This window comes from Suillus subalutaceus, assembly GCF_016647625.1.
Source record: "Suillus subalutaceus strain FC151 chromosome Unknown DFJ58scaffold_69, whole genome shotgun sequence".
NCBI lineage: Eukaryota > Fungi > Basidiomycota > Agaricomycetes > Boletales > Suillaceae > Suillus > Suillus subalutaceus.
Genome location: NW_024540318.1, coordinates 203,737 through 230,275, shown reverse-complemented (window position 1 = coordinate 230,275; position 26,539 = coordinate 203,737). Strand labels below are relative to the sequence as shown.

Here is a 26,539-nt window from a genome sequence, read left to right as displayed (position 1 = left end):
TCAAGCAAAGTCGTTTGCCACTGTTCAAACGTGCATGCTCGCCGTTGCCCGCCATTCGCAGCTTGTGAGTGTGTCAATCCTCGTTCGAGCTCGGGCCATGTTGATCCAAGTCGTTGCCCGCCATTTACAGGAAGTGAGTGTGTGATCCCACTTCGAGCAAGAGCCATGCCGATCGAAGTCGTTGCCTGCCAGCTGTTTGTGAGCTGTGATCTCATTATTGTGTTGCTATTACTGACATACATTGTACCTATATCGAATGGTTCTCGTCGTTTCTGTTGGCTCCCGATCGACACCACGGCCTTTACAAGGTCTCGCATTCCTTGCTTGGTGGCGCAAAAGTGGCAAGCATTGTGCCATTGTCGAAGATCGTGCGGAGTGCCCATCTTCTACCGAATTTCGGTGCCGTCGTCCTGCGAGAGTGGTCGAGTGATACAGTTCTAGATGACTGTAACACTTTTGGTTGAACTCGTATCTAGATAGATACACTTACTGTATTTTTCAAATAAGTCTCGATAATTCCATTGTACATTATCGTCTTTTAGCCGTTTTATTCCTAAAACTTGAAATTAGATAGAATTATCAGAATAACATCGTTTAGCGCAAATTATTACAATTTTTGCCCAGGAGGCTTTTCCTGATGTAGAGCGTTCAGAAGTTCTTTGCCTTCTTCTTGAAGCATTGAAACAGTAACTTCGCCCTCCAAGCAGGCAAGGTCCTCACATTCTTTATATGCGTGGGCAGCAGTAGTCATAGTGTCTTCATATGCGCGGGAAGCAGTAGTCATACCATCTTCATATGCGTGGGTGGCAGTTGTCATAGGTGCTTCATATGCCTGGACGGCACACCTCAGGCATCAGTTCTCGGTGCCTATAAAGGGTCCAAGAGACCCGGTTTCTATGTTATGGGAAAGTGGTCTCTGAGACCCACCCTCCCCCCATCTATTAATAACACTTACTCCTAGCCCACCTCGCTTCCCTCGCGTCCCTCTAGCTCCACCCTCCCAGAACCCCTTCGCGCCTCTAAAATACCTAAAAACCCTCTCACGACACCTCTCGCAGACCTCTAGAAATATGTCCCATACCTCCAGCGCATCCCTCACGTGCTTTCCACAAACTTAGCGTTGGAGCCTTGTTGATACTTCTTCATACTGGTATGTCCTTCTCTTATCTCCACAATGTCGTCCTCCACACCTCATCCCACTCGCAAATCTCAGCTCACATCTTCAGGGCTAGGCCACCACTTTGTGAGCCCGAGGAAAGCTCGAGACAAACGGAAAACACAAACATTGATCAAGATACCGGGTGCGGAGGCGAAGCGTCGCCGACTTCTAGCTGAAATGCAGCAACTTATGAAGCCGCGAGGTGAAAAATCAGACCCACAAGTACTTTCTGCTGACCTTGCTCACGCTGGGGACTGCAATGATACCGCCCAACACATAAACGTTGATGATGCCCACCCACTTCACTCCGAGGACGTCGGAATGTTAGAACCTCCAAGTCTGACACCCCGGCAATTGACACGCCAGTCAAACGACGGATTTTGCCAGATAAATCAACCAACTCACTGTATTATTCCTGGACGGCACTTGTGCCAACCCTCGTCAACCATTTACTTCGCTATTTCGGACGAACCCAGGGCAAAACTCTAGAGATCATCCGCCCAGTCATATCTGCATGTGAGACAACATCGTGCTCACCCAAACAGACCACATTGGTTTGTTTATTCTTCGATCGTAAGCCTATCATTATGCAACAAAGACTCGGAGGTGTGCGTTGACATTTGTGTAGGATTTGAATCTATAGATGTACTAAGTTGCGCGTGCTCCAGTCTCCCGCAGGTTCTGGTCCACCATGGTCTATTCCCAACCGCTCCATCACAGCCTCGGATGGCTGTGTCTGTGGATCTACTTTCATTCTATCGCACATTGTTTGAGCGTTCATGTGATGCAATTAATGCTCTCGCATCAGCATTAAAGACTCATTATTCTCGACGGGGATTTCAGATGACAGACGCACAAGTAAGTTTCAATTGTGTATTTAAATTACTACTAACATGCTTTGGAAGGGCGGACTTATCCAGGACCCGTTTCGCAGAGGTCTCGGCTATGCTGTCCAGTGGTTTGACATACTGCAAGTCCAAGTCGAACAACAACTCGAGACCCTTCTCCAACAAAGCCGGGACCGCATCATGACCTTGCAAGCAACATCTGACGTCCCTGAAATTCATTCTCCTACCCTACATCCAGGTCGATGCGCGCCCCTTCTGGTTCAAAGATGCCCTGCTTGTTTCGGGGGCATACTTTATGGTAGATCCCCAGACGATGGAGGCGATATTCATGTTGCAACGGATGGGAATTTCCATCACCGCCACCGACGCGCAGCTGGCGATTGTCCACCCTTCTATGACCCTACATACTTTATCCCAAAAACCTTCGTTGATGGTATCGGCCGCCGGATAGACGCCCTACATAAGCATCCTCCAAGAACTTATGCTTCCCTCATCCCTGACGAGGCTGTGGACCAATGTGAAACTTCTTATGAGGCTGCTGACGGCAAGAAGCAGAAGACCGCGATGGATAACTTCGATGACACAGGTATTATGGCATTAATTTGTCGCCATGATATCCCGTTGTTTTTCGCTAACATCGATTCTCCTGGAGAACAACAGAAATACTCTGTAGCCCTCCTCCAACACTTGTTTTCATTACTCCCGCACCAGGCAACAGTTGTTGCTTTATATGACGTTGGATGTGTTCTGGCGCGATCCCTCGCAAAAGTATGCTATCACTAACGTTTAGATTGCTCGCTCACACCTCTCCAGTATGATATCCTTCCTGAAAGTATCACCACACGACTTCGTTTTGCGACGACTGCAATGCATGCCTACGGCCATGAGTGGGCATGTCAGCTCATTTATAACCCACGAATGTGCGTTGGGCTTGGCCTGTCCGACGGGGAAGGGACCGAGCGTCTTTGGTCGCGCTTTGTTCGCCTGATTGGTATTGAGAGGACCTCTTCCGTGCGTCCCGCCTCAATTTCATTATAACCCTATTCACGCGAAACCTTCTTTAGCGTCAACGTCGCCTCTGGCTGATTGATCGGCAAGCCGCAGCCATAGGGTCCGAAATGCGCGCTGATCTCGGTGATTGGATCAAACGTCGCCTTAGACGTGGCATCAAAGAACAAGGGTCTGCAGCACAAGATGTACTAGACCGATGCGAAATCCCTATCGACGAGTTACGGTCTCAGTGGTCCCACCAACGGCATTCACAGTTATCCATACGTGCTCGTGAGTTCATTTTATTATAGTGCATTAGTATTGATAAACGGTCCTCCAAGACGCTCCATCTCGCCTCAAGAAAGAGCTGGACACCGTGTTGGCCCTCCAGGCAGATCTCGATGCATCGGACAGAGCACTACAGACTACCAGAGTAATGCTAGAAAAAGAATCGGCCTCTGACGATACATTCGAAGCTCTGCTGAGCCTGGAGAGGGGACATAGTCGGCTAATGGACAAAGTTGAGGCTCTTTACTCATCTCTAAACGTTCATGATCGGTTCCCTGAACTTCAAGGGGTCAATCTTGATTTTGTTCGTACCCTTTTAATGGCGCGGGACCTCAAAATTAATGTTCGCAAACGTGCCGTTGCAAGCTTCTTCGAGTGGGACAAACTTGACCGCGCGTTGGAGGCGCCCAACAAGCTCTAGGTGAGTTCGAACCCCATTGTTAATTACAGTGGTATACTTTGTTAATTACCTACAGGCACTAAGCTCCATCAGCATACGCGCAAAGCTATAGCAAAGCGCCAACCTGCCCTCATGACCGCTATTCGAAAATTCAACTCCTACTGTGAACGGTTAGCTTCCCTTTACGAACCGAGTTGGGGGATTCCCCTGCCTTCCCCTCTTCCAACGAAACTTACGGAACTACGCAACGACCCTAAATTAATGGAAGATGTATGGATTACACCATCGGTAGGAGAAGTTCCCCGATGGTTGGAGGACTCACGCATCAGGGACGGTATACGTGCACTCCTCAAACGGGATCGATGTGAAGAAGAACATATCCGCCTCAGCATTGAGGCTGATAATCTTTGTCGTTTCTTTTGATGAGCTGGCAGCGCTCGAACTCGCTCTTCGGTTGCCAGAAAGGGAGTGGATTCTATTCTTCTAGCAACTTTTTGCTGATGTGTAATCTAACTTAGATGAACCGTTTGCTGTCCCATTACAGCAACGGCATGCTAATTTTGTCCGACTTCAATCTCGATGGTCCAATTCCTTAGCTTCTCCGGCATGCTTCGCTAGCCTAGTCAACAATGCACTGGAGGTAGCTACCACCCTCTCGGGAACCTCGCGCAGCACGACACTTCTTGCCATCAATGCTGGCATACCTGCAGTGCCAGATCTCGAGGGTGGGGATGAATTTTCCATTGCTGATCCTGACCATCCTCCTCCCATTGATTCTGAACAAACAGCGCTTGCTGACGTTCTGGAGGGTCAGATAGGCACGGTAGAGTGGGATGATGATGATGATGACTCAACTGATCATGTGCGCGAAGCTACTGCCGTCATTCATTGGGAACTTCCTGAGGTGGGTTGACATTTACTGTCAGGAATACGGCACTGATGTATCATACTAGAATCTTCTTGCGGATGATTTTAATGTTCCATTGCGTGAGCGCGGCATTCTCATATCAGGCAAAATTGTCTCCCGAGTACAACCTAGCTCGGATGGAATCCCGTATCAGATATTGACCCTAGGGACATCGGTTTCCTTAGTTCTCCTACAGCACGCCTGAATGATGTATGCATCAACAGTTGTGCCATACTTCTCTGGCACTCTCAACTCAGGACATCGGGTGCACAATGCGCCATCCTCTCAACCCACGATTCCCCGTATTCGTTACAATGCGCCAGACAATGTCATTTGGCGCAATACATCATGGGTTCGTTATTGGGAAAAGGATATGGGTACTTCCTATTCATCGTCCGTCGGGCATTGGGCACTGGGTGCTATGTGTCATCCGGCTGTCCACAAAAGAACTTCATCTTTTTGATAGCCTAGGTGACAGGCAGCCTTGGCAAAAGGACGTCGAAGTGGGTTCAATTTAAATCATGCGTTTGCGTTTGACTGATCGGATCTTAATGAAAGGATATAATGAGATTAATTGTTCGGTTCCTTGCTATTGCGCGCCAACACGAATATCGTGTTAATATTGACCTTGAAGGCTGGGTTGCTCGACCTTTGAACGTGAGTTTCATCCTCCATTTTTCACAACTTTGCCGACCACTTCGTGTTGTTTTAGGTCCAACGTCTTCAGAACAATGATTTCGACTGTGGTGTATGGGTTTTGGCGACAATTTTTGCTATTGTACGCGGCAAACATATTACAGGAGTACGAGAGCAGGACATGGACGATCTACGATACTATCTGCGGACTATGGTTCTTGCATTACCAGTTTACAGGCATGATTCGAAGTAGAGTAGTACAATAACAGGTATTATGGACTAAGACAATATGGATTCTGCCCAGTAACTAGCAAATCAACCTCCCTCTGGTAAGTTAAGATCCTCCGCGCGACCCATGGCGGTAGCACTCAGCCATAAGCTTGTGTCTTCCACATACCTGTAGGTTGTTAGCGATACGAGCATTCAGGTCATCCCAGCCTGCAAGCAACCTCTTCTGTGCGTCTCGAAGCTCCTCCAAAACTTCAGACGCCCCTCCTGCATCATACACAGCTTGACGATGAGCGCGAGATTCCCTATCCACACGCAAATTATGTCCGTGCATCACGTCAAAGAGATTCGTGTAAAACGCTGTTCTTCGGGTGAGTCGGGTGGAGGCAGAGAATTGTAAGGCGGGGCTTTATCCCACTGGGAGATCCGAAACATCGATCAAGTCAGAACCATGAGCGATTGGTGAAAGAGAAATGATTTGGGAAGAGGAGGATTGGCAAACTGTGAGATTGAAGACGGTAGAGGGTTGTGCAGGGCCCTAGGAGTTGTATGAGGTCCGCGTCGACCATGACGTTTGGCGTAGGCACGAGCATTCTGAGCCTGTCAAATGATCTTGCCTCTGCCAAACATATCAACAACGTTGCAATAACAAGTCACTGAATGATACCTACAGTTTTGACTGTAAATATGATTCCGTATGTTGACGAGCAGCTGCTAGTTTTTCTTCCGATGTGAGGTACTTAGCTCGGCGGCCCATGGTGAGGTTAGTGATTGGACAAATAGTCAAAGTCAACCAAAGTTGATATGAACATCTCGCTGCTGTACCACCCAGTTACCTGTTGAAATGTGATATGGCCATCCACAATGAAGTTCTTGTCAAAATCTTTGTATGAGCATGATGGGGCGTGTTGCTAGCGTCGACGAGGCTAGTCCAGACAGCGTGATAAGTGGTCAATGCTGTACATATGTCTTTCAAGTTCAGCACTATTGGTATCTTCAATCTCATTGGCTCACAATTGCCTCATGTTTATGAAGGATCTTAGCACGGTTTCAAACGTTCAATCTTCTTTTATACCTCCATGTCTTAAACGACACCGCTCACAATGTACGTGTCAAAATCCAAACAAGTGAGCAATGGCAAAAAGAAGATTCTAGCACTACATAACCCCAAGCGTTGACATCTCTCAGCCCCACTTTACTTCAAAGGGACGCCAGAAGCTCATCCACCTCTGCCTCGGCTTCATCTTCCCCACGAGCAGTCCCATCAGAACTCTGCAAACCTTGCCCAATGCAGGTTATCTGCAGAATGAGCTCCTGGACGCTACCTACCAGTGGACAGGTCTCATCCTGGATTGAAACTCGACCTCCAGGAGGGTGGGGGGAGTGGGACCTCAACGAACATCTTGAGTTTCTGCCGGTGACGCATTGCGTGAGCCACTACAGGAGCGCGTGCACCAGATAGCGGCCCACGAGCAGGCCGGCACCATGCAAGAGATGATGCAGGATTTCGTCCACAAGACAATGGCCCAGGAGCTGGACATTGTGCAGAAGGTGGCTCAGGAGAGCTGTGGTTGACTTTGAGGCGAGGAAGACCCAGCTGATCACATCGACCATTCACATACCAGCGCCACCCATGGGGTGTGGTCGGAAATGAGGTGCAGGTGCTTCCTCGATGATGACACGGCTGCGGGAGGCCACAAGATTTGCGAGGGCACCTTGTTTGGTGATGGTCTTGATGGTGAGCAGGTTGTTCTTGAGGGCATCCGCAAAGACTCGGTGCTCACAAAGCGAGAGGTCGTGGTACGCAACTATCGCAGATGAGATCATGCATGGCCTTCGATGATTAATCACAGATGCAGCATGCATGAGGCTGTTTGCGGGAGTAATTAAGTGAGGGCGCTGGGCGCTCGCCGCTGGCCAAATTTTTCACGCGGTCTGACCAAAAAGGAAAATTTGCTCGTCTGATTGCATTGGTGGGATGACGGCTATTTGTAAGTAAGTTTCGTTCAACCACCGCACTCTCACCTACATCTTATCATTGTTTCCGCATCAGTTGGCAGTACGTTGGGTGGCTGTGAGTCTGTGACTCCATTAGTACGTTTCAAACTCAGTACTAGTTTTATTTTCAATCTGATTGAGTCTCGTTAACACCATTAGTGATTTGTACGGAACCCTCCTTGGAGCCTCGCCGCAAGAGGCACGATATTGTGAGTGTAGCTCTCTGACCCTCCACAGAGCCTTTGTAAAATCAATTCGTATCTCATATGTAGCCTCTCTATCAATGCTCATCTATCTCTTTTAGTCTTAATGAACCGATGGTCCTTCCACCAAGCAACGCTGTGGTTATTGCGTCTTAAGTATGAGCCCTTGGGGTACGTTTTCTTTCGCCTCCAGTATTCCCCTCAATTTTATTTAGCATCTTGTACAATTCGCCCAAAAAAACAGATCTCCTCAATGTTACCCTCATTGAACGTCCCTCTGTTCTGGTAAGCAACATTCTTTCGTGTTACTACTTGGAATGATGCCTATGCACATGCTGCCCTCAATTTTAGTATTTTACGCGATCCACTCAACAGACAGACCACCTCGACGTTACCCTCGTTGAACATACCCCCGATCTGGTAAGCGACACCCTCTTGTGTCAGTATGATGTCTATACTTACGATGCGCTGGAGATCAGGTTTTCAAACATCTCCACTCCGATATATTCTCGCCATCGCCTGTTGTATATAGGTACGCATGCCACGTACAAATATTGCTCTGTCATTGACATCTTAACTGCAGACATGACGCAACAAAGCCAGAAATGCCTTCTGGTGTCGACCAACAGCCATCTCCTGGTCCAAGCTACATGGGCTCATCCCCTGCATCCTTCGACTATGTTGAGGAACAGTTTGGCGGAGGTCGTCGATATGAAGCACCGCCTGCCGAGTTGACTCCCTCACGGCTGAGGACCAGACTCAAGGCCACAGTGCGGGATGTCGGTATTGTCAAGGACACCTCTGCCCGACGCCAGGCCTATCAAAATACCTCTAACGATGTTCAGCTTTCCGTTGGTCCATTCCACCACGTGGTGCAGGACGGTGCTTCAACTTCAACAAGCGATATGTCATCGCTTACGCTGAACGTGGCTTACAGTCGGCACAACTCACCCTTTCCTCCACTACAAGGTCCTGCACAACTGCAGGATTTGTTTTACGGCCCTATGGACCAGCAGTCTCCTTGGATGCAGCAAAACCCATCTGGTGATTTCAGAATGATGCAGCCTGATACTTTCATGGCTGGATTACTCAGAGATCAAGCTCTAGGCATGGCTGGAGCGGGCGACAAGTCGCTGTGGCCTGCACCGTCTGTGACCAACGTGCAAGACTGTAAAACTACCAATGTGCAGAACACAACCCACCTTGCACCTCTGCCTTCACACACGCCTTTTCATTTTCCCGCCAGTTCATCTGGTCAGCCTCTCATGTCTTGCGGATGTTCGCTGGATCCAGCAGGCCAACCGTCTTCGGGATTGATGCAGAACTCACCATTCACCCTGCATCCTGCACCATATGTACCGCCTCAAGATCATGCCCATCCTATTCCAGCCACAAACATCATCCCGCCAACACCACTCAAGGATGGTGGCGGTAAGACTCCTGGTGCCTCTGCGTCCACTGATAATGCACTCCTTGCCTCGACAAGAGATCCTAGTCCAAAGTTGGACCTAGGTCACTATTCTCTGGCTACCACCTACCGCGTTCGGTTCCCTGAAGAGAGTGAGCCGAGAATGCACCAGGAGGATCAAGCGGTAACTGGCCGCAGGTCAGCAGATATGAACGCAGCACTCGACACTGGGTTTGTGGGCATTGAGCGTCACTTTCTTGAGCTCGCAGCGTCCACCGCCCTCCCCATGACTCAACTAATCAATTTATACCTGAAGTCTCGAGGACGCAGTGTGAACAGCACTAATTACTGGAATCTGTACGCCAATTACTTCAAGGACCACTTGCAGGAGGAGCTCGGCCACTGTGAAAAAGAGAAATCAGAAGGCAGTGGGACACCTAGTAAGTTCATATGAAACTACGGCATGATGCTGCATGCTTATATTCTTCATAGGTGCAACATTGCGAAGAAAATGCTACGAGAAATTCAAGGACACCTTTCCCGACACCTATCAAGACATCCTATCGAAGCATGAGGAAGTAGCTCTCCTGAGCTCGTCTCCCCAAACTATTGCCCAGCGCGGACAAGCATTCCAAAAACACTATCGGAGTGTGACGAGCATCGTGCGTAATCTCTGCTGAAGTGACAACATTGTCTAACATATGTTATAGCTCGAGTCCAGCTCCGCTAGATTTGGATTTGAAGCAGCCGTTGTATTATGTGGTAAAGTGGTTAATGAAGACGGTTCGCTTGGTCATTCTTACAACACACTGGTGCTGGTGGGGTAAGCTCATTTTCACCTTCAACGTCAACATGTACTCAGTAACTCGTAGTTCTGGGAAATGCGATGCCGTGCCAGCGATGACATGATCATCAGTCATTTAAAGGCCCATGTGTAGTAAGTACATTTATGTTCATGCTACATGATGCTTACATAGCCCTAACCAGTAACACCACATCGCTATCTGCAGTTGATGATGCCTTTCCAGAAACCGGGGACGATAGCCATCAAAAAACAGACACCGACCGTTACCCACGACATAGACCAGGCTTCTGATGTTGTGGAGGGAGGATGGGAGGATAACTTGAAATTCGTGAAGCAGGAAATCACCAGGCAAGCTGGTATGTGCGACCATTGCCACTCATCTTCATTTAGACTGATATATCCTGCATCGCACCAGCCAAATTTGGCTGCAAAATACACGGCGGAAAGATTTTCCCTTGGAAGCTCATGCCAGCCGCACTCTTGGAAGCCAATCTCAGCATCCAAGGATATCCTGCACACAAGTGCCTATTTCCTGGTGAAGCTCACAGTAAACATGCATTAAACAAAGGCATTGGGGCGCTGATGTATAAGGAGATCGCTGCGCTTGTCGATTCGTTGAAGGCAGGCACTATGCGCATCATCAAATTTCCCGACAATGATCGAGGTACGTATCATATTATGGGTAACAATGTTATACTTACACGATATATAGCGGCTGCAATAGCTTCAGAGAAGCCCATAATCAAGGGCGAGGCACCTCCTTCTGAATGGCCCCATCATGGCGCACGACGGTTGTTCCTTGACGGCCATACTGATCACAATGGTCTTCGTCGCCTCAAGCCCAGCACAGCAACTACGAAGGTCAAGAAGGGTGTTAAAGCACCCAAGCACCCTATACCACCCTCCGAAGATGAACCCTCTGATGATGAATCATTGGAGGGTGTAAGTGTCAATGATGCAGTTGGAACTTCTGCGCTCAAGCCCCTACCTCAAGTGAACGTGCGAAAGCCTAACTACAAAATGCGAGTCGAAGTTGTACCTCCACCCTCACGCCCTTTCAAGGTTGTTCGACTTCCTTTACCACTGCTGCGTCCTTCCAAAGCCGTTCCCATGCCATCTGGAACTCCGAGTGAGGTTATCGAAGTTACGTCTACCGAAGAGAATCCTGTGGGAGAGCCCGACTCTGAGTATGAAGAAGCAGGACGTGGAAAGAAGAGGAAGCTCAAGTCCATGAATACATCGCGTGCGTCAAAGAAGATTGCCCCGTCGATTGAAAAGACTAACACTTCAAAAGTGGGGAAGAAAGTTGGGCGAGGTAAGAATAATGTGCAATCCAAGGCACCTCCGCCTCCCTTGCCAACCTCAACTACTTTCCCTGCAAAAGGCGGTCCACTATCCCCATTAACAGTGGGATCGTCGACCGATGGACCTCCATCACCAGAACATAGTGAGTACCATGTGCATCCGCCTTACTGTTTGCTGAAAGCTTGATAGTTAATGCTGGTAAAGCAATGCGCCTTCGAGACGGACCTTCTGATGAGTCTAAAAAGGGTACATTTCATTCTTAACTTCATTGATTCAAGTGATTTAATTTACATGCTCTAGAACATGTTAAACCACACCCAGTCACCAAGGGCTCTCGGGTGGTGATGAATTGTGGCCTGCGTATGGTGTACGGGAACTCGGACTCTGAGTCTGATGTCGACAACAGCGTGAAGGCTAATTCTGCAACCACAATGGGCGTCATCCCCGAAGCCACTGGTTCAGCTAACATCCAGTCTGATCCTTTGGAGGAGAAGTCTGCACAGACGAAGGATGAAGTAGTAGGAGACAAGGAAGAACTACCCCCAACCGCCCCATTGAATGCAGCGGCCCCCAATATTCCCGACCAGCAGCCTCTTCGTGACTCCAACACCCCTCGTCCCCTCACTCCTCACAAGACTCAGGACGAGCGTCCACATGATAACCTCCCCCATGATGCCCCTCGTGACAGCCCACTGCGCAACACTCTCCATGACCCTCCACGCGACCTTGTCCGTGACCCTCGAGATGATCATGACCCTCCACGCGCTCCACGCGACCTTGTCCGTGACCCTCGAGATGATCATGACCCTCCACGCGACCTTGTCCGTGACCCTCGAGATGATCATGAGCCTCTCCGTGACCCTTGAGATGGCCGTGAGCCTCCCCGTCACCCTTGAGATGGTCATGAACCTCATGAAGATGCTCGAAGTGCTGTTCGCGACCCTACATGCAACCATCATGAGGCCGTACGTGACCCTTGTGATGGCCTTCGCAATCCTTGGGATGTTGATCCTCGTTATCCTTACACCCGAGGGTACTCCCATGAACCTGCGCGTGGCCTCGACCGTGGCACTCTTCACCCCCGTGACGCATTCTACCATCGCAATCCCCGCTATGGTCCACCTCAAGATCCTTATGGATCTGGCGATATTCGTATGGAAAGTGACTTGAATACTCGAGACAGCTCACCTGTGTCCGATTTTCATGGTAACTATGGTCCTAGTGAGCGCGAACGTGCCTACCCGACCCGGTACGGTCCTGGGGGTGACTTAGGCTATACTCATGAAGGTGGATACAGGTCCCGGCACAATGACCTCGATGAGCGTGGGCAATCACTATCTCCCTATCATAGTCGTCGAGTTGGTGGAGGGAGTTACCGCGAGGAAGGATACCCTCAAGGCCCCGGTAGGAGATTTCAGGATTCGAGATGGGATGAAGGTGCTCATTTGGACTATGATGCTATACCACGAGCATTCCGTCGCGATCTGCCCAATCCCCCAAGGCCTCCTCCCGCTACTTAATGTCCTCCTTGCTCCTCGAGCGTTTTGTGATGTTTGTCGTTGATTTTCTCTTTTCACCTCATGTGTCGCTCATGCCTACATTCGCTGCTCAAGTGTTTTTGGACGTTTTTAGTTGATCTGCTCTTTTCGCATCATGTGTCGCTCGTGCCTGCATTCGTCGTCTGTTTAGTCTCATTGGCCCTGTCTCGTACCCGCGTGTTATACCCTACCCCACCTACATTGATATCTTTGTAACTCGTTTTTGTCAATATCAGTATAGCGGCTCCTCCAAGCCTGCTGTTGCCTCCGAGATCATTAATATGCTTGCCCGGATCTGATGTTTCCGTTAATCAGAACATCGCAACAAGTAGATTAAAACATGAAGAAAGTACGAGATAATTGAAATAACATGAGTACAAGACAACCATGACTTGAATAAAAATAACATAGGCACCAAAGGATCAAATAACATAAGGAATGTCAGAGACTGTCAGAGACCCTCGACGAAAGCTAGAGGCCTCCCGAACCTCCCGAACTTCACACATGACCCTCCATTGCAATGTAAGACAGCCCTCCAACCAGTATGGAGGTCTTCATTGCGAGGTCCTGGAGGATACTCTGAAACCTCTGGCGGAATAGAGTGGGAGACCCTCTGGAGAGGGTGGTCTCACAGACTGCTTTCCCATCACATAGAAAGCGGGTCTAACAGACCGCGGGAACACGAGCATAGTGCTGCCAAGGGTGAGAAGACGCGCATGACTTGTCATATCGACTTTGTCACTTCACTTTGTATGCTCTGCCGCTGCAATCGTCATCAGTGCCGGACAAGCACTATGAGCATGTGTTTGCCGTAACTCACATATTGCTGTCAATATTGCTGACCAACACATAAGTTACGCGCATCAGATTTTCGCCTTGTGAGCGTTACCTATATCAGCCCTTTGTCATCTTAACGTCGTGCTTGCCAAAGACGGAGCGGTTGATGGATCGAATTGACAAGAATTTAGCAAAAAACTGCTCATCAAGTCATGTTCAGTACCCGAGGCTCGAGCTAGTACATACTCATGACATTCTTTACCTATAAATAGTGAACGGCCCTGGTAAGTCAGGGAGTCCCTTTATAATTCCGACCGAAGGCCCCGAGTTTGCCATAGATCTAGTGGGGTGGTTGACACATGGATCATGGCCCACGTTGGACAAACTCACCATAACTCAGTTACCTCCTCCAAGACTGAAGGTGCTGTGGCACATGGACTCGAGAAACAGAAGGACAACGAACAGGTTGCAGAAAAGCCATATAGCATATATACCCGCCGAGAAAAATGGTTCATTGTAATGGTCGCCTCCTTGGCTGCATTGTTTAGGTGCAGTATTTTCATCCACATGTAGACCAGAGGGACATTCTGAAGGTTTCTATAGCCCGCTGACTGCAAATGTGTACTTGCCTGCAATACCGACAATCGCTTCAGCTTTCCACACGTCTATAGAGTCAATCAACCTGAGCGTCACCGTTTACATGGTCCTTCAAGGTATCTGTAAGCAAATGACTCAAACGTCTATCGGAGGAAGGATTACCTCTAAACCATATTAGCTCCTATGTTCTGGGGGACCATGGCGGACAGCGTTGGGCGACGTCCCATTCTTCTCGCTTGTCTCCTTGTCCTGTGTTTATCTTGCATCGGCTTGGCTTTGGTCCCGACCTCAGCGTACTGGTTATTAATGCTCTTGCGATGCATCCAGGCCGCTGGTTCTGCCAGCACAGTCGCACTTGGTATGCGTGAACTTCGTCGTTATACCTTGTCATCTTACCGGAGCTGTAGGTGCTGGAGTAATTGGAGATATAGGCACTCCTGCAGAACGCGGGGGCTTTTTCGGCCTATTTACCTTGGGTCCACAAGTACGTAACGTATTGCTTTTGTTGCACTATGCACTCTAATACCCGCATAGGTTGGACCTGCCCTGGGACCTATTGTTGGTGGTATCCTTGCAGATAAGCTCGGATGGAGGTCAGTTCTTATTTAGTGCATCAAATGCAGCTGAATGGGTTACAGATCTATCTTCTGGTTTCTATGCATTATGTCTGCCGCATGTTTCGCTCTCATGCTCATGTACGCAATCCGTTTTCAATAGCGTTTCTCTGGCCTCATTCATAACATTCCAGTTTCCTACCTGAAACACTCCGTCGACTGGTGGGTGATGGCAGTGTGATACCGTCGCCTTTCTATCGTCCCCTCGTGCCACTTGTTGGGAAAGGGCGTGTGGACCGTGATGCCCAAAGGCCCCCCAAGCCCGTACTGAACAATCCGCTACGCCTCTTCTTCTATCTGGACGTTCTGAACCTTCTCGTATTCAATGGAATTCTATATGCGGTCTTCTATGCGGTGAATACCACGATATCCACTATATTCGCGACCAAGTACCCGTTCCTGAACGAAATAGATGTAGGATTGTGTTTCCTAGCGATTGGTGGGGGGATGACGATTAGCACTGTTCTATCCGGCAAAATGCTAGACGCTGATTTTCAAAGAACCAAGACTAGGCTCGTGAAGAAGGCTGAAGAAGATCCTGAGAAGCGCATACGGCCCGAAGACGTGACCAAGGAGGAGAATTTCCCAGTAGAAAGAGCCAGGCTGAGGATGATACCCATATTCACCGCCATTTTTGTCTTGACATGCGCTGGTTATGGGTGGTCGCTTCAGCGAGAGACGAATATCGCTGTTCCACTGATCCTGCAAGTTATCTGTACGTGTTTGCCTTTCCTTCTCCATACACCTTTAATTATGAGGATCAACAGTTGGTTATACAGTCACCGCTATTATGAATAGCGTGCAAACGCTACTCATTGATCTACTACCATCACAGAGTTCTTCCATTACTGCATGTGTAAGTTTCATCACCGCTTGATTTATCAACAATCTTGATCACTTCGTTTCAGAGTAATCTGGTCCGATGTTCCTTGGGTGCTTTGAATGGTCTCGGTCATAGACTTGCTTGTCAACGCGTTAGGTCCTGGTTGGACCTATGTACTGCTTGCAGGAATATGCCTGGCGTGCTCTCCCATGATCTGGTTTGCTATTTGGATTGGTCCACGCTGTCGTGCAAAGCGACGGGCCCGTAATACTGCCGCTTGATTATGGTGTTTGCCAGTACGTACAGAAAGGAAGTTACGGGACAGTGCAAGTAGAATATATTGCTAAAACACTTCGGTGCAAGAAAGTGTCATCGATTGAGCATGAAACACATGCAGAACGCGTGCCTGCGGAGCTGCTCAGAGCTTGAGGGAAAACTACTTTGAGAACTGTGCTGACTTTCCTGATATATTCTGCATCTTGATTGATTTTGTGCTTGCAGCACCGATAAAATCAGGATGTTGCAGATTGTTCGCGTTCTGTCCCTCGGGGTATAGAGGCACATGTTGATACTAAGGCGCTTTAGAAGTGTTAAAAGACATGTGAGATATTGTGCTTCTAAAACATTCTCAATAGTGTATGCATACTTGAAATCGATGTCCCGAAAACATGGTACCTACCCGCAATATATTACTAATTTTTAATTCATTTATGCAAGTACACATCGTCCGACCAACTGGACCAATTTTTGGCAGTTTCGAGCAACGATTCCCCCTTCTGTCTCGCAGATTCCAATGCGACCCTATGCAAGGGGAGGCGTATTGGGGGGTCATCCAGACGAGACAACTTGTAGGCCACTTCTGCAAACTTGGCCGGATCGCCATCAAAATGCGTGTCCTCGATGTCAGGATAGAGAGCTCGGTATTTGCGGGTTGGGAGGGATGGGTTTGATTCATAAGCAGGGTGAATGGGTTCTGTCGCATGGCTTTGAATCATCGATGTCCGAAAAAGGCCTGGCTCAATGAGAGTGATCTTTTGTCGAGGATAAATTATATTATGTTCCAAAACTAGGCGATACAAACAACCTACTTTGATCTGCCATTCTGGGTCAAGTTCGCCGATATACCCTTCCGTCAAACATTCCAATGCTGACGACACACGGTTGACCTTCAGATTTTTAAGATGAAGTTGAGAGCCTACTCACCAGCTTTGCTATCATTCGATGTCAGCCTGCGAGGTAAATCATGCAGAATAGATGAACTCACGCCGCAGCATAATGTACAGTGCCAACCTGTGGAACAAAGGCATTCCGGGAAGAAAGATTCAATATTCGCCCTCCCATGGGACGGTTCACATCCCTGAAGCATCGAATGGCTTCACGCATGACATTCTCCGCACCCCAGAGCAACACATCAAACATCTCTCGCGCGGCCTTGTGAGACAGGCCTTCAGCTTCTGATACTATATAGTATCCTGCATTGTTCAGCACGACGTCTACACGATTGAAGTGCGAGATGGCCTGATTGAACGCCGTGGTAATCGAGGGCGTATCTGTTACGTCGAGCGGGACAGTAACGAGGCGGGAAGAGGGATATTTAGTAGTGAGGTCTTCCAACATCGAGGGTTTGCGCAGGGTGGCAACTACGTTGTCTCCTTTGCTCAAAGCATATTTGACGACCTCTCGCCCCAGACCAGCCGATGCACCAGTAACTGAATGCGGAGAAGGTTGTCAGCTTCGTTTCCTAGTCAGTAGTATAAATGAATTAACTGAACCAAACTTTCGGGAAGGTCATTGTTAAATACTGTCTGACGTAGACCTCACCGGCTCTGGGTTGGTATCAGTCTGCAGAAGATGGATATGTAGGCACCCAAAGCGACCACACAAACCGAGACTTTAAGTTATGATAGAAGGGTGATCCGGGCCGTCACTGATACTAACAGGGGCTAGAGGATCGGCCTCGATGTCAACCATGAGAATATTATCAACCTCGATTGGGTAGGTAGATTAGACAAGGACCAGTGATATGCGAGCTGTATGTCAGAAATGAGCACGTCGACGAAGGGTTACAAAATCATGCTCGCCCCTGACGTCAAGATAAGCATGCATCATCTGACCAACTATTGTAATTTTCGACAGCTTGCAATAACTTTTAGCCCCATGTTGATCTATGCCGCTTCCAAGGCCGTTCTGTGCGGCGGGAGATAAGACGAGGGATCATATAGTTGCATGATCATCTACAAAACTTATAGATGTCTTCGTCTGAAAAACGTTCAGCTCCTGGATATGTACTGTGGTACTGTCTAGAAGGCAAGTTTAGATCAAGGTACGCAGGATGGGTTAGCATGAGAACATTGGTCCTGAATGCGGCTGTGCTGCGGTAGTGCGAAAACGAGCATGTTCTTCGAAAGAACCGTAATCTGTGAATAACACGAGAGATCTTGCTGATTCGTGACGAGAACAATGCGAAAGGTGCTGTCTGGTATTGTTACAAGGAATGCTTCCTTGAAAGCCACACCAGACGTCCTACAGCAGAACAGTGGACGACGACGAAAAGTGCACCACCAACCTTCCAGGTGGTCGTTTCTTGGCGACATGGCATCGCGATCTATACCACATGTTTGCGATGCATTGAATGATGTCAAGCATGTCGCACACGAGTCTTTGAATAGTCGTTCATGCTCATCGACGTATGATGACATTTTACGCTACTAGATCACCAACGAACTCAGGGATGTAACGAGCACCCAGCCTGAGGGTCCAGGGACTCGGGGTCGGAGATGGCAGCCTTTGGCAGGGTGCTCGGAGATGATTGATGATCGATGAAGAATTCCGCCACCTCAGGCTCGCGCGGGAATTTTGCGGACTGTTTGAGTGAACACATGAAGCTTGTGCTTACATCAAGAGTAAGAACGAATGTTTCGAAAACATGATAAACCACGAAGGATATTCGACGGTGCTACGACACTTGAGCTTGAAGACTAATATAAATTGCATAGCTTAGTCAGCAGGGCGTATTCAATACTTGGCAGGCACATTTCCAGCCGCCACCGCTTACATAGGCTAAAATCAAAATTCTAGTAATTCCAGACAGAATTTCCAGTTTCGCAGTCCCCGGTGGGACTTTGAAGGACTTTTGATTATCATTGAAGCGTTCGGTCATTTTGGATGAGATGGCGACGTACGCTGATACTCGTGAATATCTCTCTCAAATACTGGCCGGAAAAGTGGACGACTACGCAACCATATCACCAGCCTTCCACATATCTTTCGTATATCTGGGTGACACTGCGAGTCTGCGACTTACTAACATGATGTCAAGCATGTCTCACACAAGTCTTTGGATCTATGTTCACTTTCATCGACGACGACCTCCACCGCCTTGCGCGCAAATCTAACGGACTGTTTAAGTGGGCGCGTATGGCTTGATGGACTAGTGACTGTACGCGAAGGTTTCGAAGACATGATAAGCCATGCACAGGAGATTATGGTAGAGGATGATGGTTGCTGGGACAAGTAGCACCTGGCAAAAATGTGTTGGCAAAACGTCCCCTCCAGACTCTCCTCCTCTTAGTACTAACAGTGAGCGCCAGTGAGCGTTGAAGTCCTGTTTCATCTGATGAGGGCTCACTGGACTGTTTAATTGTCCATTTTTGTAATTCTCGATAATTTTGAATCTTGATCATAACTGCCATGGCAAACATGATTGACCTGAAAGAGTTCGTGTTTGACCGCGTTCTGGATGAAAGTACGTATATATTGTCATGACGCTAACAACAAAGCCACTAACGACAACTTAGACACGCTCGCACATACACTCGCCGTCCTGGGCACGCTGCCTTCCCCATCGGCACCTTCTACACCGCTTCGTACCATCCTTCGCTTCGAGCGCACGGCCCTGTCATCTACTGTCGCTTCCCAGCTCTCATCCGGCATTCTTGAGTCTACTAAGCAGATCGGAAGCACTGATATCGTATGTCCCATCCTTTTCTTCTCAATAGAACACTAATTGACCTGTCCATTGCCATACTTCAGTACTCGTGGTTCTTTGCATGGCTTAACAAGCGCGATGACTTCCCTGACGTGAAGATCTATGTCATCTGCCCCGCCACCGACGTCCACATCCGCAAGGTCCGTCTGATCCGTTTCTTCGTCGTCATTCACGTTGATGACCATGCACTAGTATACAAAGCAGGACGTGCTCATGGTGCACGAGACCCCCGCTCTCTACCAGTCTATCGTCAAACCATACATCCTCGCCTTCGACCCCGCACGCACACAATGGTATTCCTTGTCCCAGTCGCAGCCCACAGACTGACTCTATCCCCAGGGTCCAGGACATCCTCGTAGGTACCGCCGAAGCGTCCAATATCCTGAATGCCTCTCCGGACTTCCTCATCCTTCCCGACATGAAATGGGACACGACCAATGTATCCGCCCTCTACCTCCTCGCACTCTATACGCACTCTGACGTGCACTGTATGCGCGATCTCCGCAAGAAGCCGCACTTGGGTATGCTCAAGACCCTCAGGAGAGATGCTTGGAGAGTTGTGCAGGATAAGTGGGGTATCGGCCGTGGTGGCGTCAGGATGTACGTCCATTACCAGCCGAGTTATTGTGAGTAGTTATTCTATGATCAAAATATCGATTTTAATCTATTGCACAGACCACTTTCACGTGCACATTGTCCACACGGGCCATGTTGGGCTGAACGGCATGGTGGTGGGGCAAGCCCACCTTCTGGATGATATAATTTCGCTGGTGCGTGTTGTTTCCATACTACAATTCAATGGTGATGCCTTTTATTCATTACACACATAGCTTGAATTAGACTCGGAAGATGGCCCTTCTATCCTTGAGCGCATGACGCTTACTTACGGACTTGGCACAGAACATGGCTTATACAAACCCATGGCTGCAACACTTGCAGAGGTGCATGATACGGATTAGATGGCGATGGAGGATGTAGAGCACCGGCAGGGAACTGAAGATACCGTGAAAAGCTATATATACAAAGGTCTAGATCAGCAGGAAGTACTAACAATACTATGCATGAAAAAATCCTTCAGACTCGAGTTGTGTCCGCCAAGTAATAATATCGATAGACTATAAGGTCGCAGTGCCATTGCGCTGATATTCGTCAACCCCTCAGGAACGTATTCACCCTACTCATCTATCCTTGAAATAATCAGAATGGCGGGGGTAAGGGGAGGCCAACATCAAACTTAGCGAAGAAGTTCACGTAAGTCAATTTGGGCATCAAATTATGTAGTCGACAGGCCACAGCGATGGGATCGACGACTGGAGACATGTTCACCAAGATCCCCTCGTTGAGAGTGGTTGTAGGGAGCGGCTCGTTGTTGAAATCGACTTCATATGCCCAAAATGACATGTCAATGGTGTACAGGCGGGGGAAATGATGTATAAGATAAGCGAGTCCCACGAAGGTAAGGGATGGGAGGACTGGATAGCGACCCGCATTTCCAATCCCAAAATTCTCCAACTGAGGTTGGGATTGCGCCATTGTCTTGAGTGAGGCATCGTCGATGACCGAGGGGCATATGCAGTTGAGCCGTCGATGCGTCAAGCGACTAAACGACGGCAACGGGGCAACCGCGTCAAAGTCGGGTGCTCGAACTTTTGTGAGACAGTGATTAAGCGCAGAAAGTGATGGTGCAGCGATGTGCACTTCACCGACTTGGGAAATTTTTTGTTGGAATGAGATTGGAATGGGTCTTGATATCGCGGTACGGCTTCAGGCAGAAGTGCAGAACTTGCAACGATGGTAAAGAAGCCAAGCGAAAAAGCTCTCGTGTACCAAAGACCCATTCGTGAAGGTGGAAAAGCTCCCGCAAGTCACATAGACCTTCGAAAAGTGCGTCTGAACTCCAAGGGAGGCTAACAAAGCAGAATTAGCCAACAAGATGGGTGCTGGTACATATCCCAGTTCCAAGAATGTAACAGGTGAGAGGTTCGGCAAGAGCGATGTGGGTAATAGCGCAGAAAGGAGCGCTTATAGGAACCAATCGCCTATCATGTCTAGCTTAGCGTAGAAGGCCATGAAGGAACGAACGCGCCGTGTATATCAATCAAAAAGCCTCCACTTTCCATCAGAGAGGTCTTTGCAAGACCCCCAGTGCTTATTTGAGGGCCTTGGTGGCCGAACATCATAGGGAGCTTCCGGGAGCCTTCGTTTATTGAAAATTTTGAGCATTCACCATCACATGGATCATTAAATGTTTTGCAACTGATTGCTGCAACCTACGATTCATGAGCAAAAGTTGTCGAGTACGAAAAGTGGATGAAGCACTGACTTGTACAACTTCGCAACACACAAAATAAAAGTCCCAAGTCGCCTGGCATCAAACGTTCAGACACTGCAGGCAGTAAGGAAGATGGCAAAAAAAAATTACAAGCTCGTCCAGTATCGAGTAGAATGTAAGTAGGCTGTCCTGGCGTTCAGATGTCGTGCCGATGAACCTTGCTCGCCTCCATTTCTTGGCGCTGTGCAGGAGATATGACAGTGACTTGCGATGACCGCTCATGTAGGTATTATTTATGTAGTATGAATTCTCCGCGTAGGGATCGCGGTGTGACAGAATATAGACCAAAAGTTTGAAGACGAATAAAATCATCCTTAAAAAAAAAACTCAGCGAGCGCCGTACAGAGGGAAGGGCGACTTGCCCATTGGCAGTGAGCAGCAATACTTCGGTAGTTCCATAGCGGGATCAGGACAGTGATTCAAGCCCAGACGCAAGTTGAAACTGCTGGACGCATCGTGAGTAAGGAAGGCTGTTAGAAGAATTATGTATCACTTTAAGAGGTCCAACTTGTCCAAGACAGAGACTCCAGGTGCAACGCTGAGCCATCGCCTTTCCATTGTAGTAAACTGTTCTCAGACAGAGTCGTCCTCTTGCCAGAGCTTTCATGCATGCGCGGCTGGTGTTGTCCCAGACGACAATTCCGATAAAATAAATCAATACTTAGATTTCTGAGACCAGTAATGATTAATCGGCTAGGGAGACCGCAGAAATTGTGGCTGAGCGGAGTTGTGTGCACGGTCCACCCAGGGTCCAGAGCCACTTCGTTTTCAAGCTTGTGAACCTAACACGGAACCATTCACGAAACCACTATCGTCCCCGCAACGCAAAATTTGGCTCAGCTTTAACCACTCAAGCTAATGCAAGAGGGCCCTTCGCAACCAAATTTCTTGAATTGCTGATCTTGAAGAACGACACGAGCGGCTTCGATACCACTTGACGCACCCACGGACCTCTTCAGATCAGAGTCGCCTACGACGTATTGTACCCCTCATGAGGGCACGCAAGATGCTCGGTCGCACTTCAAGTCAGATCGATCACAGCTCGACATTGCCAATTGCGTCGACAATGGCAAGAACTGCATACTGCGACGGTGAAAAATGCCAGTTTTTTCGTCAGCAACGGCGCTGGAGGTCTTCACGGTTTATGCAGCTTGATGGCATTTTCTTCTTAAGTTGGATCATTGGGTTCGACATTCTTTGCGTCTTGGTGCGCAGAAATTTGTAGAGAATTCGAGACAGCTTACGATGCGTGTAGGGGGGCACTGAGCCGACTCATAGTCATCGGTGAGTGTCTTGTTCACTCCAACCATATTTTGTTTCTGGGTTATATCAATACTGGCATTGGTCGCCACTTGTCGATGTTGATGGAGGCGATTGCATCAGTTGAGACTTGGGGGGGACGATCTTGATGCAGTCATAGTGACTATCTTGACTCATATCAATGCTTGACACATCTTGAGAGCTTGAGAGCACGCTGTTGAGTCGTGTTCATGTTTCATGATGGTGGTTGGAAACTTGCCTGGCTCGTGCGCAAAGTAGCTTTGATGCCCCTTTTTGGGTCACGAAATGCGTCACACGTGTCACGCTATCTTCGCTGACGACGAGTAACTTGGCATTGGGTGTTTTTTTCTGGCATGTTGAGGGGATAGGATTGCTCAGGATAGTTGATCAGCACATCACAGATATATTGTGTCCTGTACAACAGAGAGCTCTCCATAAGAGAGTCCACGCACTTATGCTTCGTATGTACTGACTCTTCTTTTCCAGCCAGGGACGTGTCTGGCTCGCATAGCATCCTTATGATGCCCTAGGCAGCGCACAAGACTCGGTTGAACATGTCGAGGTCCGTGGTGTGTATCGTGGAGGTCCTACAACGATGGTCCATAGCTTTGATGGAGCAACCTGGTGCCCAATCATGGTCACGTTGTCCATTCTGCGCCGTCTTATGCTTCTCGTTTAGTGCTATCGATGGCTGCCTTGGATTGAGATCGCCCACGAAGGTGGGATTGGAGAATTGGTTCCGCGGAAGCAAATCTTGTACCAACACTTGCAAATCTGAAGATCCACGAGTGTCACGCTGGAACAGGCGCCCACCAGGCATTTGGCACTAACTCAGCCCTGTCGGGATTGCGAATTCGGGGTTCTAGAATCTATACTCAAGCTAGACTAATGTCTGCCCCAATTTTTTTTTTCGCTTTCCTTCCATTGAACCTCCGCTGCTATTTTAACCTCAAATGCCTTCACGCAGGACAAACGACATTCCTTTTCCCTCATTTTCGCTCGTGATAAGCCAGTATTCGATGAGCAACATGAGATTGCCGAGCTACAGGACATCTTATTTACTCCGGTTCCACCCTTACCCGAGAGTCAAACCAAGCCAGCGTGAGATCATGGTGAGCGATGCCGCGAACATCATTTCAGTGCTATTTTTGACACTTCTTGTCGCGAAGCACGCTGTAAATGATCATCCCAGCAGCCTGTATGACATTGTTGAAGACGATGACAGTGCTGGACCGGTGATTCTCGATGTCGTACGCGTTTTTTTTTGACATCTTGTAGCCTTATTCAGTTCTCGAATGCAGCCCGACCTCGCTGAAGAGCAACATCCCGATGCTGTGAACCTGCAGGAAGCCGTCGAAGTTGCCGAGAATGACGCCCAACCTCACGTCAGGCCTCAAAGCTTCGCGACTCTAATCGTCGTACGTTTGCTATTCTTGCTTGACAGCACCTGCTCACTCTCACACGTTATGTCGGCAGGATTTCGCAATCCTAGTTGCAAGGAAGCTATCTTTGAAAACCCCATAGTTTGTCATAACTGGACGATCTACTAATCCCACAGCTCATACTGTTGGCTTTCGTTCAACCTGTGTCTCGCTCTTGCTTCCATTGTACCATACGATCGGTCCTTAAACCACAGGAATCTACCTTACATAAATCAGTATCTCCTTCGCTTTCTATGCTATCATGTTACCTACACGAATATCTGTGCTATATACCATACCATCAATACATCTAGTGGAAAGTTGATTCCAAAGGCCTTGCAAACCTGTGTCGATGAAATCGAATAAAAGACTCGGTTCCCATATTCTACAATCCCGCTACTAGCCAGCGGTCATTTTAGATTTTACAAATCATGACCGCAACCCTTCCAGAGATGCATGATGATGCAGCTTAGATGGATATCGTGCAAGGATACCTATACAAAGGTCTCTAACAGTGTAACGCTATGCACGTGAAAAATCCTCCAGAGATTCAAGTTCTGTGTTTGTCAGAGAGATGCTGCGTGATTAGCTTGGAGTTGCGGGAGCCTCACACACATGATGCCGACAAGATATTGCTTTTCTTGGGATCAACGTTAAGTCATGATATTATTTACAAACTGTAAGGCTACAGTACCATTGTGTTGGTAATAATCAATCCTCCAGTAACTCATTCACCCTGTCCTACCCTTCCTCAAGATGTTCAAATGGTGGCGGCGTGGGGATGTCATCATCAAGCCAGTCGAGGAAGTTCACGTAAGTCAGCTTGGGCAGGAATCTACGCAGTTGACTCGCAACAGTGACGGAATCGACGATTGGAGACATCCCCACAGAAAGTTTGGTGATATTTTTGTTTGGAATGGTTCGAGAAAACAGCTCGCTGTTGATGTCAACTTGACATACGCAAAAGGACATTCCAATGATGTATGAGGTAGACAAGTCCTATGAAGGTGAGAGATGGTGGGATCACCCAGTGAGCCGCATTTCCAAACAAGAAGGTCTCGAGCTGAGGCCAGGATTGTGCAATTGTCTTGAGTGAGGCGTCATCGATGGCCGAAGTGCATATCCAGTCGAGCCGTAAGTTTGTCAAGCAAATAAACGGCAACAATGGGGCAACCGCGTCAAATCCAACTGCAAAGCTGAGATCAGCAAGTATGCGTTCATCGATGAAGGTGAAGAACTCGAACTCGAAGTGGAAATGAAGTGGCTCAAGAGCAGGAGAGAAGCACTCCGAGAGGGAAATAATGAGGCCTGGGATATCCAGTGGATCATACAGGACTTTTGTACCGTCTAAATCGCTGGAATTGATGGACACTGATCGACATGACAGGAAACGGACGTTCGTGATACAGTGATTGATAATGCAGTGATGTGCACTTGATCGAGAACATTATTGGAGTGGAGTGGTGCTGCTCCTCGTAATCGTATTCCTCCTCCATGCCGAAGTTCAGAAACTTCAATGACGGTAAAGAAGCCAAGCGAAGAAGCTCTCGCAAGGTAAAATACCCTGCGTTAAGACGGAAAAGCCCCCGCAAGCTATGTAGAGCTTCAACAACAGCGGGTGGAACCGTTTTCGGACAACGCGCCAAACCAAACTACGAAGGTTCGGCAAGAGTAGCGTTGATAATGGTGCAGAAAGGAATGGCTGTATGAACTGATTGCCTATCATGTCTAGCTCAATGTCGGAGACTGTGAAGGAGCAGATACGCCGTGCATATTGGTCGATAAGCCTCCACTCTACGTCAAAGATCTTTGCATTGTCTATTCAAGTTGGGAAATTTGAGTATTCAATGTCATGTAGATCTTTAAATATTAGATGTTTTGCTCACCAACTTTCCTCGCTTTTTTCTAGTGACACTACCAGGCAAGCATGAGATGAATGACTAAAACCCTTTCTAGGACTGTAGTAGTATTATATTCCAGAATAAAGTCGAGG

The 26,539-nt window shown here is 48.4% G+C and overlaps 9 protein-coding genes across 9 annotated transcripts; 5 read left to right on the top strand and 4 right to left on the bottom strand.

Moving 5' to 3' along the window:
* Positions 1-248: 248 nt before the first annotated feature.
* On the top strand, positions 249-464 carry DFJ58DRAFT_662021 (uncharacterized protein; the record flags this gene model as incomplete). Its single annotated transcript, XM_041382270.1, has 1 exon — positions 249-464. A coding segment is annotated over one exon (216 nt), but the record flags the coding sequence as incomplete, so codon positions are not given.
* Positions 465-6,798: 6,334 nt separating this feature from the next.
* DFJ58DRAFT_729218 (uncharacterized protein) lies at positions 6,799-7,283 on the bottom strand (the record flags this gene model as incomplete). The annotated part of the gene is made up of 2 exons (XM_041385717.1): positions 6,799-7,021; positions 7,075-7,283. The coding sequence occupies 2 exons, from the start codon at positions 7,281-7,283 to the stop codon at positions 6,799-6,801; spliced, it is 432 nt and encodes a 143-aa protein (XP_041242822.1).
* Positions 7,284-7,434: 151 nt separating this feature from the next.
* Positions 7,435-12,695, top strand: DFJ58DRAFT_842415 (uncharacterized protein; the record flags this gene model as incomplete). The annotated part of the gene is made up of 17 exons (XM_041392826.1): positions 7,435-7,451; positions 7,510-7,530; positions 7,614-7,663; positions 7,759-7,828; positions 7,873-7,942; positions 8,009-8,077; positions 8,137-8,189; positions 8,241-9,505; positions 9,558-9,727; positions 9,776-9,888; positions 9,992-10,002; positions 10,053-10,226; positions 10,286-10,534; positions 10,583-11,317; positions 11,365-11,421; positions 11,476-12,030; positions 12,094-12,695. 17 exons carry the CDS (start codon positions 7,435-7,437, stop codon positions 12,693-12,695), a joined length of 4,281 nt encoding a protein of 1,426 aa, XP_041242821.1.
* A 1,161-nt stretch (positions 12,696-13,856) lies between these two features.
* Positions 13,857-15,805, top strand: DFJ58DRAFT_716807 (major facilitator superfamily domain-containing protein; the record flags this gene model as incomplete). The annotated part of the gene is made up of 10 exons (XM_041384266.1): positions 13,857-14,038; positions 14,094-14,209; positions 14,266-14,445; positions 14,495-14,571; positions 14,622-14,680; positions 14,726-14,782; positions 14,836-15,416; positions 15,469-15,557; positions 15,610-15,634; positions 15,660-15,805. The coding sequence occupies 10 exons, from the start codon at positions 13,857-13,859 to the stop codon at positions 15,803-15,805; spliced, it is 1,512 nt and encodes a 503-aa protein (XP_041242820.1).
* A 423-nt stretch (positions 15,806-16,228) lies between these two features.
* On the bottom strand, positions 16,229-17,316 carry DFJ58DRAFT_729215 (uncharacterized protein; the record flags this gene model as incomplete). The annotated part of the gene is made up of 5 exons (XM_041385716.1): positions 16,229-16,555; positions 16,613-16,671; positions 16,728-16,735; positions 16,789-17,233; positions 17,292-17,316. 5 exons carry the CDS (start codon positions 17,314-17,316, stop codon positions 16,229-16,231), a joined length of 864 nt encoding a protein of 287 aa, XP_041242819.1.
* A 1,751-nt stretch (positions 17,317-19,067) lies between these two features.
* On the top strand, positions 19,068-20,590 carry DFJ58DRAFT_433970 (scavenger mRNA decapping enzyme). The gene is made up of 7 exons (XM_041380388.1): positions 19,068-19,269; positions 19,322-19,494; positions 19,557-19,652; positions 19,705-19,805; positions 19,852-20,138; positions 20,188-20,282; positions 20,343-20,590. Exons 1-7 carry the CDS (start codon positions 19,215-19,217, stop codon positions 20,469-20,471), a joined length of 936 nt encoding a protein of 311 aa, XP_041242818.1. The 5' UTR covers positions 19,068-19,214; the 3' UTR covers positions 20,472-20,590.
* A 119-nt stretch (positions 20,591-20,709) lies between these two features.
* DFJ58DRAFT_729213 (uncharacterized protein) lies at positions 20,710-22,066 on the bottom strand (the record flags this gene model as incomplete). The annotated part of the gene is made up of 5 exons (XM_041385715.1): positions 20,710-21,158; positions 21,220-21,419; positions 21,595-21,782; positions 21,836-21,877; positions 21,935-22,066. 5 exons carry the CDS (start codon positions 22,064-22,066, stop codon positions 20,710-20,712), a joined length of 1,011 nt encoding a protein of 336 aa, XP_041242817.1.
* A 1,749-nt stretch (positions 22,067-23,815) lies between these two features.
* On the top strand, positions 23,816-24,902 carry DFJ58DRAFT_433891 (uncharacterized protein). Its single transcript, XM_041380387.1, has 4 exons — positions 23,816-24,237; positions 24,295-24,375; positions 24,427-24,543; positions 24,602-24,902. Exons 1-4 carry the CDS (start codon positions 24,079-24,081, stop codon positions 24,647-24,649), a joined length of 405 nt encoding a protein of 134 aa, XP_041242816.1. The 5' UTR covers positions 23,816-24,078; the 3' UTR covers positions 24,650-24,902.
* A 385-nt stretch (positions 24,903-25,287) lies between these two features.
* Positions 25,288-26,473, bottom strand: DFJ58DRAFT_746451 (uncharacterized protein; the record flags this gene model as incomplete). The annotated part of the gene is made up of 3 exons (XM_041387463.1): positions 25,943-26,473; positions 25,574-25,893; positions 25,288-25,545 (listed from the first exon to the last, which is right to left on the bottom strand). Exons 1-3 carry the CDS (start codon positions 26,040-26,042, stop codon positions 25,288-25,290), a joined length of 678 nt encoding a protein of 225 aa, XP_041242815.1. The 5' UTR covers positions 26,043-26,473.
* Between the last annotated feature and the right edge of the window lie 66 nt (positions 26,474-26,539).

Bases quoted from the DNA above. Each gene is read 5' to 3' on its own strand.
- DFJ58DRAFT_433891 (XM_041380387.1), top strand. From the start codon at position 24,079: ATGCCTTCACGCAGGACAAACGACATTCCTTTTCCCTCATTTTCGCTC. The intron at 24,238-24,294 runs GTGAGCGATGCC...CTTGTCGCGAAG, and splicing joins CAAGCCAGCGTGAGATCATG to CACGCTGTAAATGATCATCC. The intron at 24,376-24,426 runs GTACGCGTTTTT...TCTCGAATGCAG, and splicing joins GACCGGTGATTCTCGATGTC to CCCGACCTCGCTGAAGAGCA.
- DFJ58DRAFT_433970 (XM_041380388.1), top strand. From the start codon at position 19,215: ATGGCAAACATGATTGACCTGAAAGAGTTCGTGTTTGACCGCGTTCTG. The intron at 20,139-20,187 runs GTGAGTAGTTAT...TCTATTGCACAG, and splicing joins CCATTACCAGCCGAGTTATT to ACCACTTTCACGTGCACATT. The intron at 20,283-20,342 runs GTGCGTGTTGTT...TTACACACATAG, and splicing joins TGGATGATATAATTTCGCTG to CTTGAATTAGACTCGGAAGA.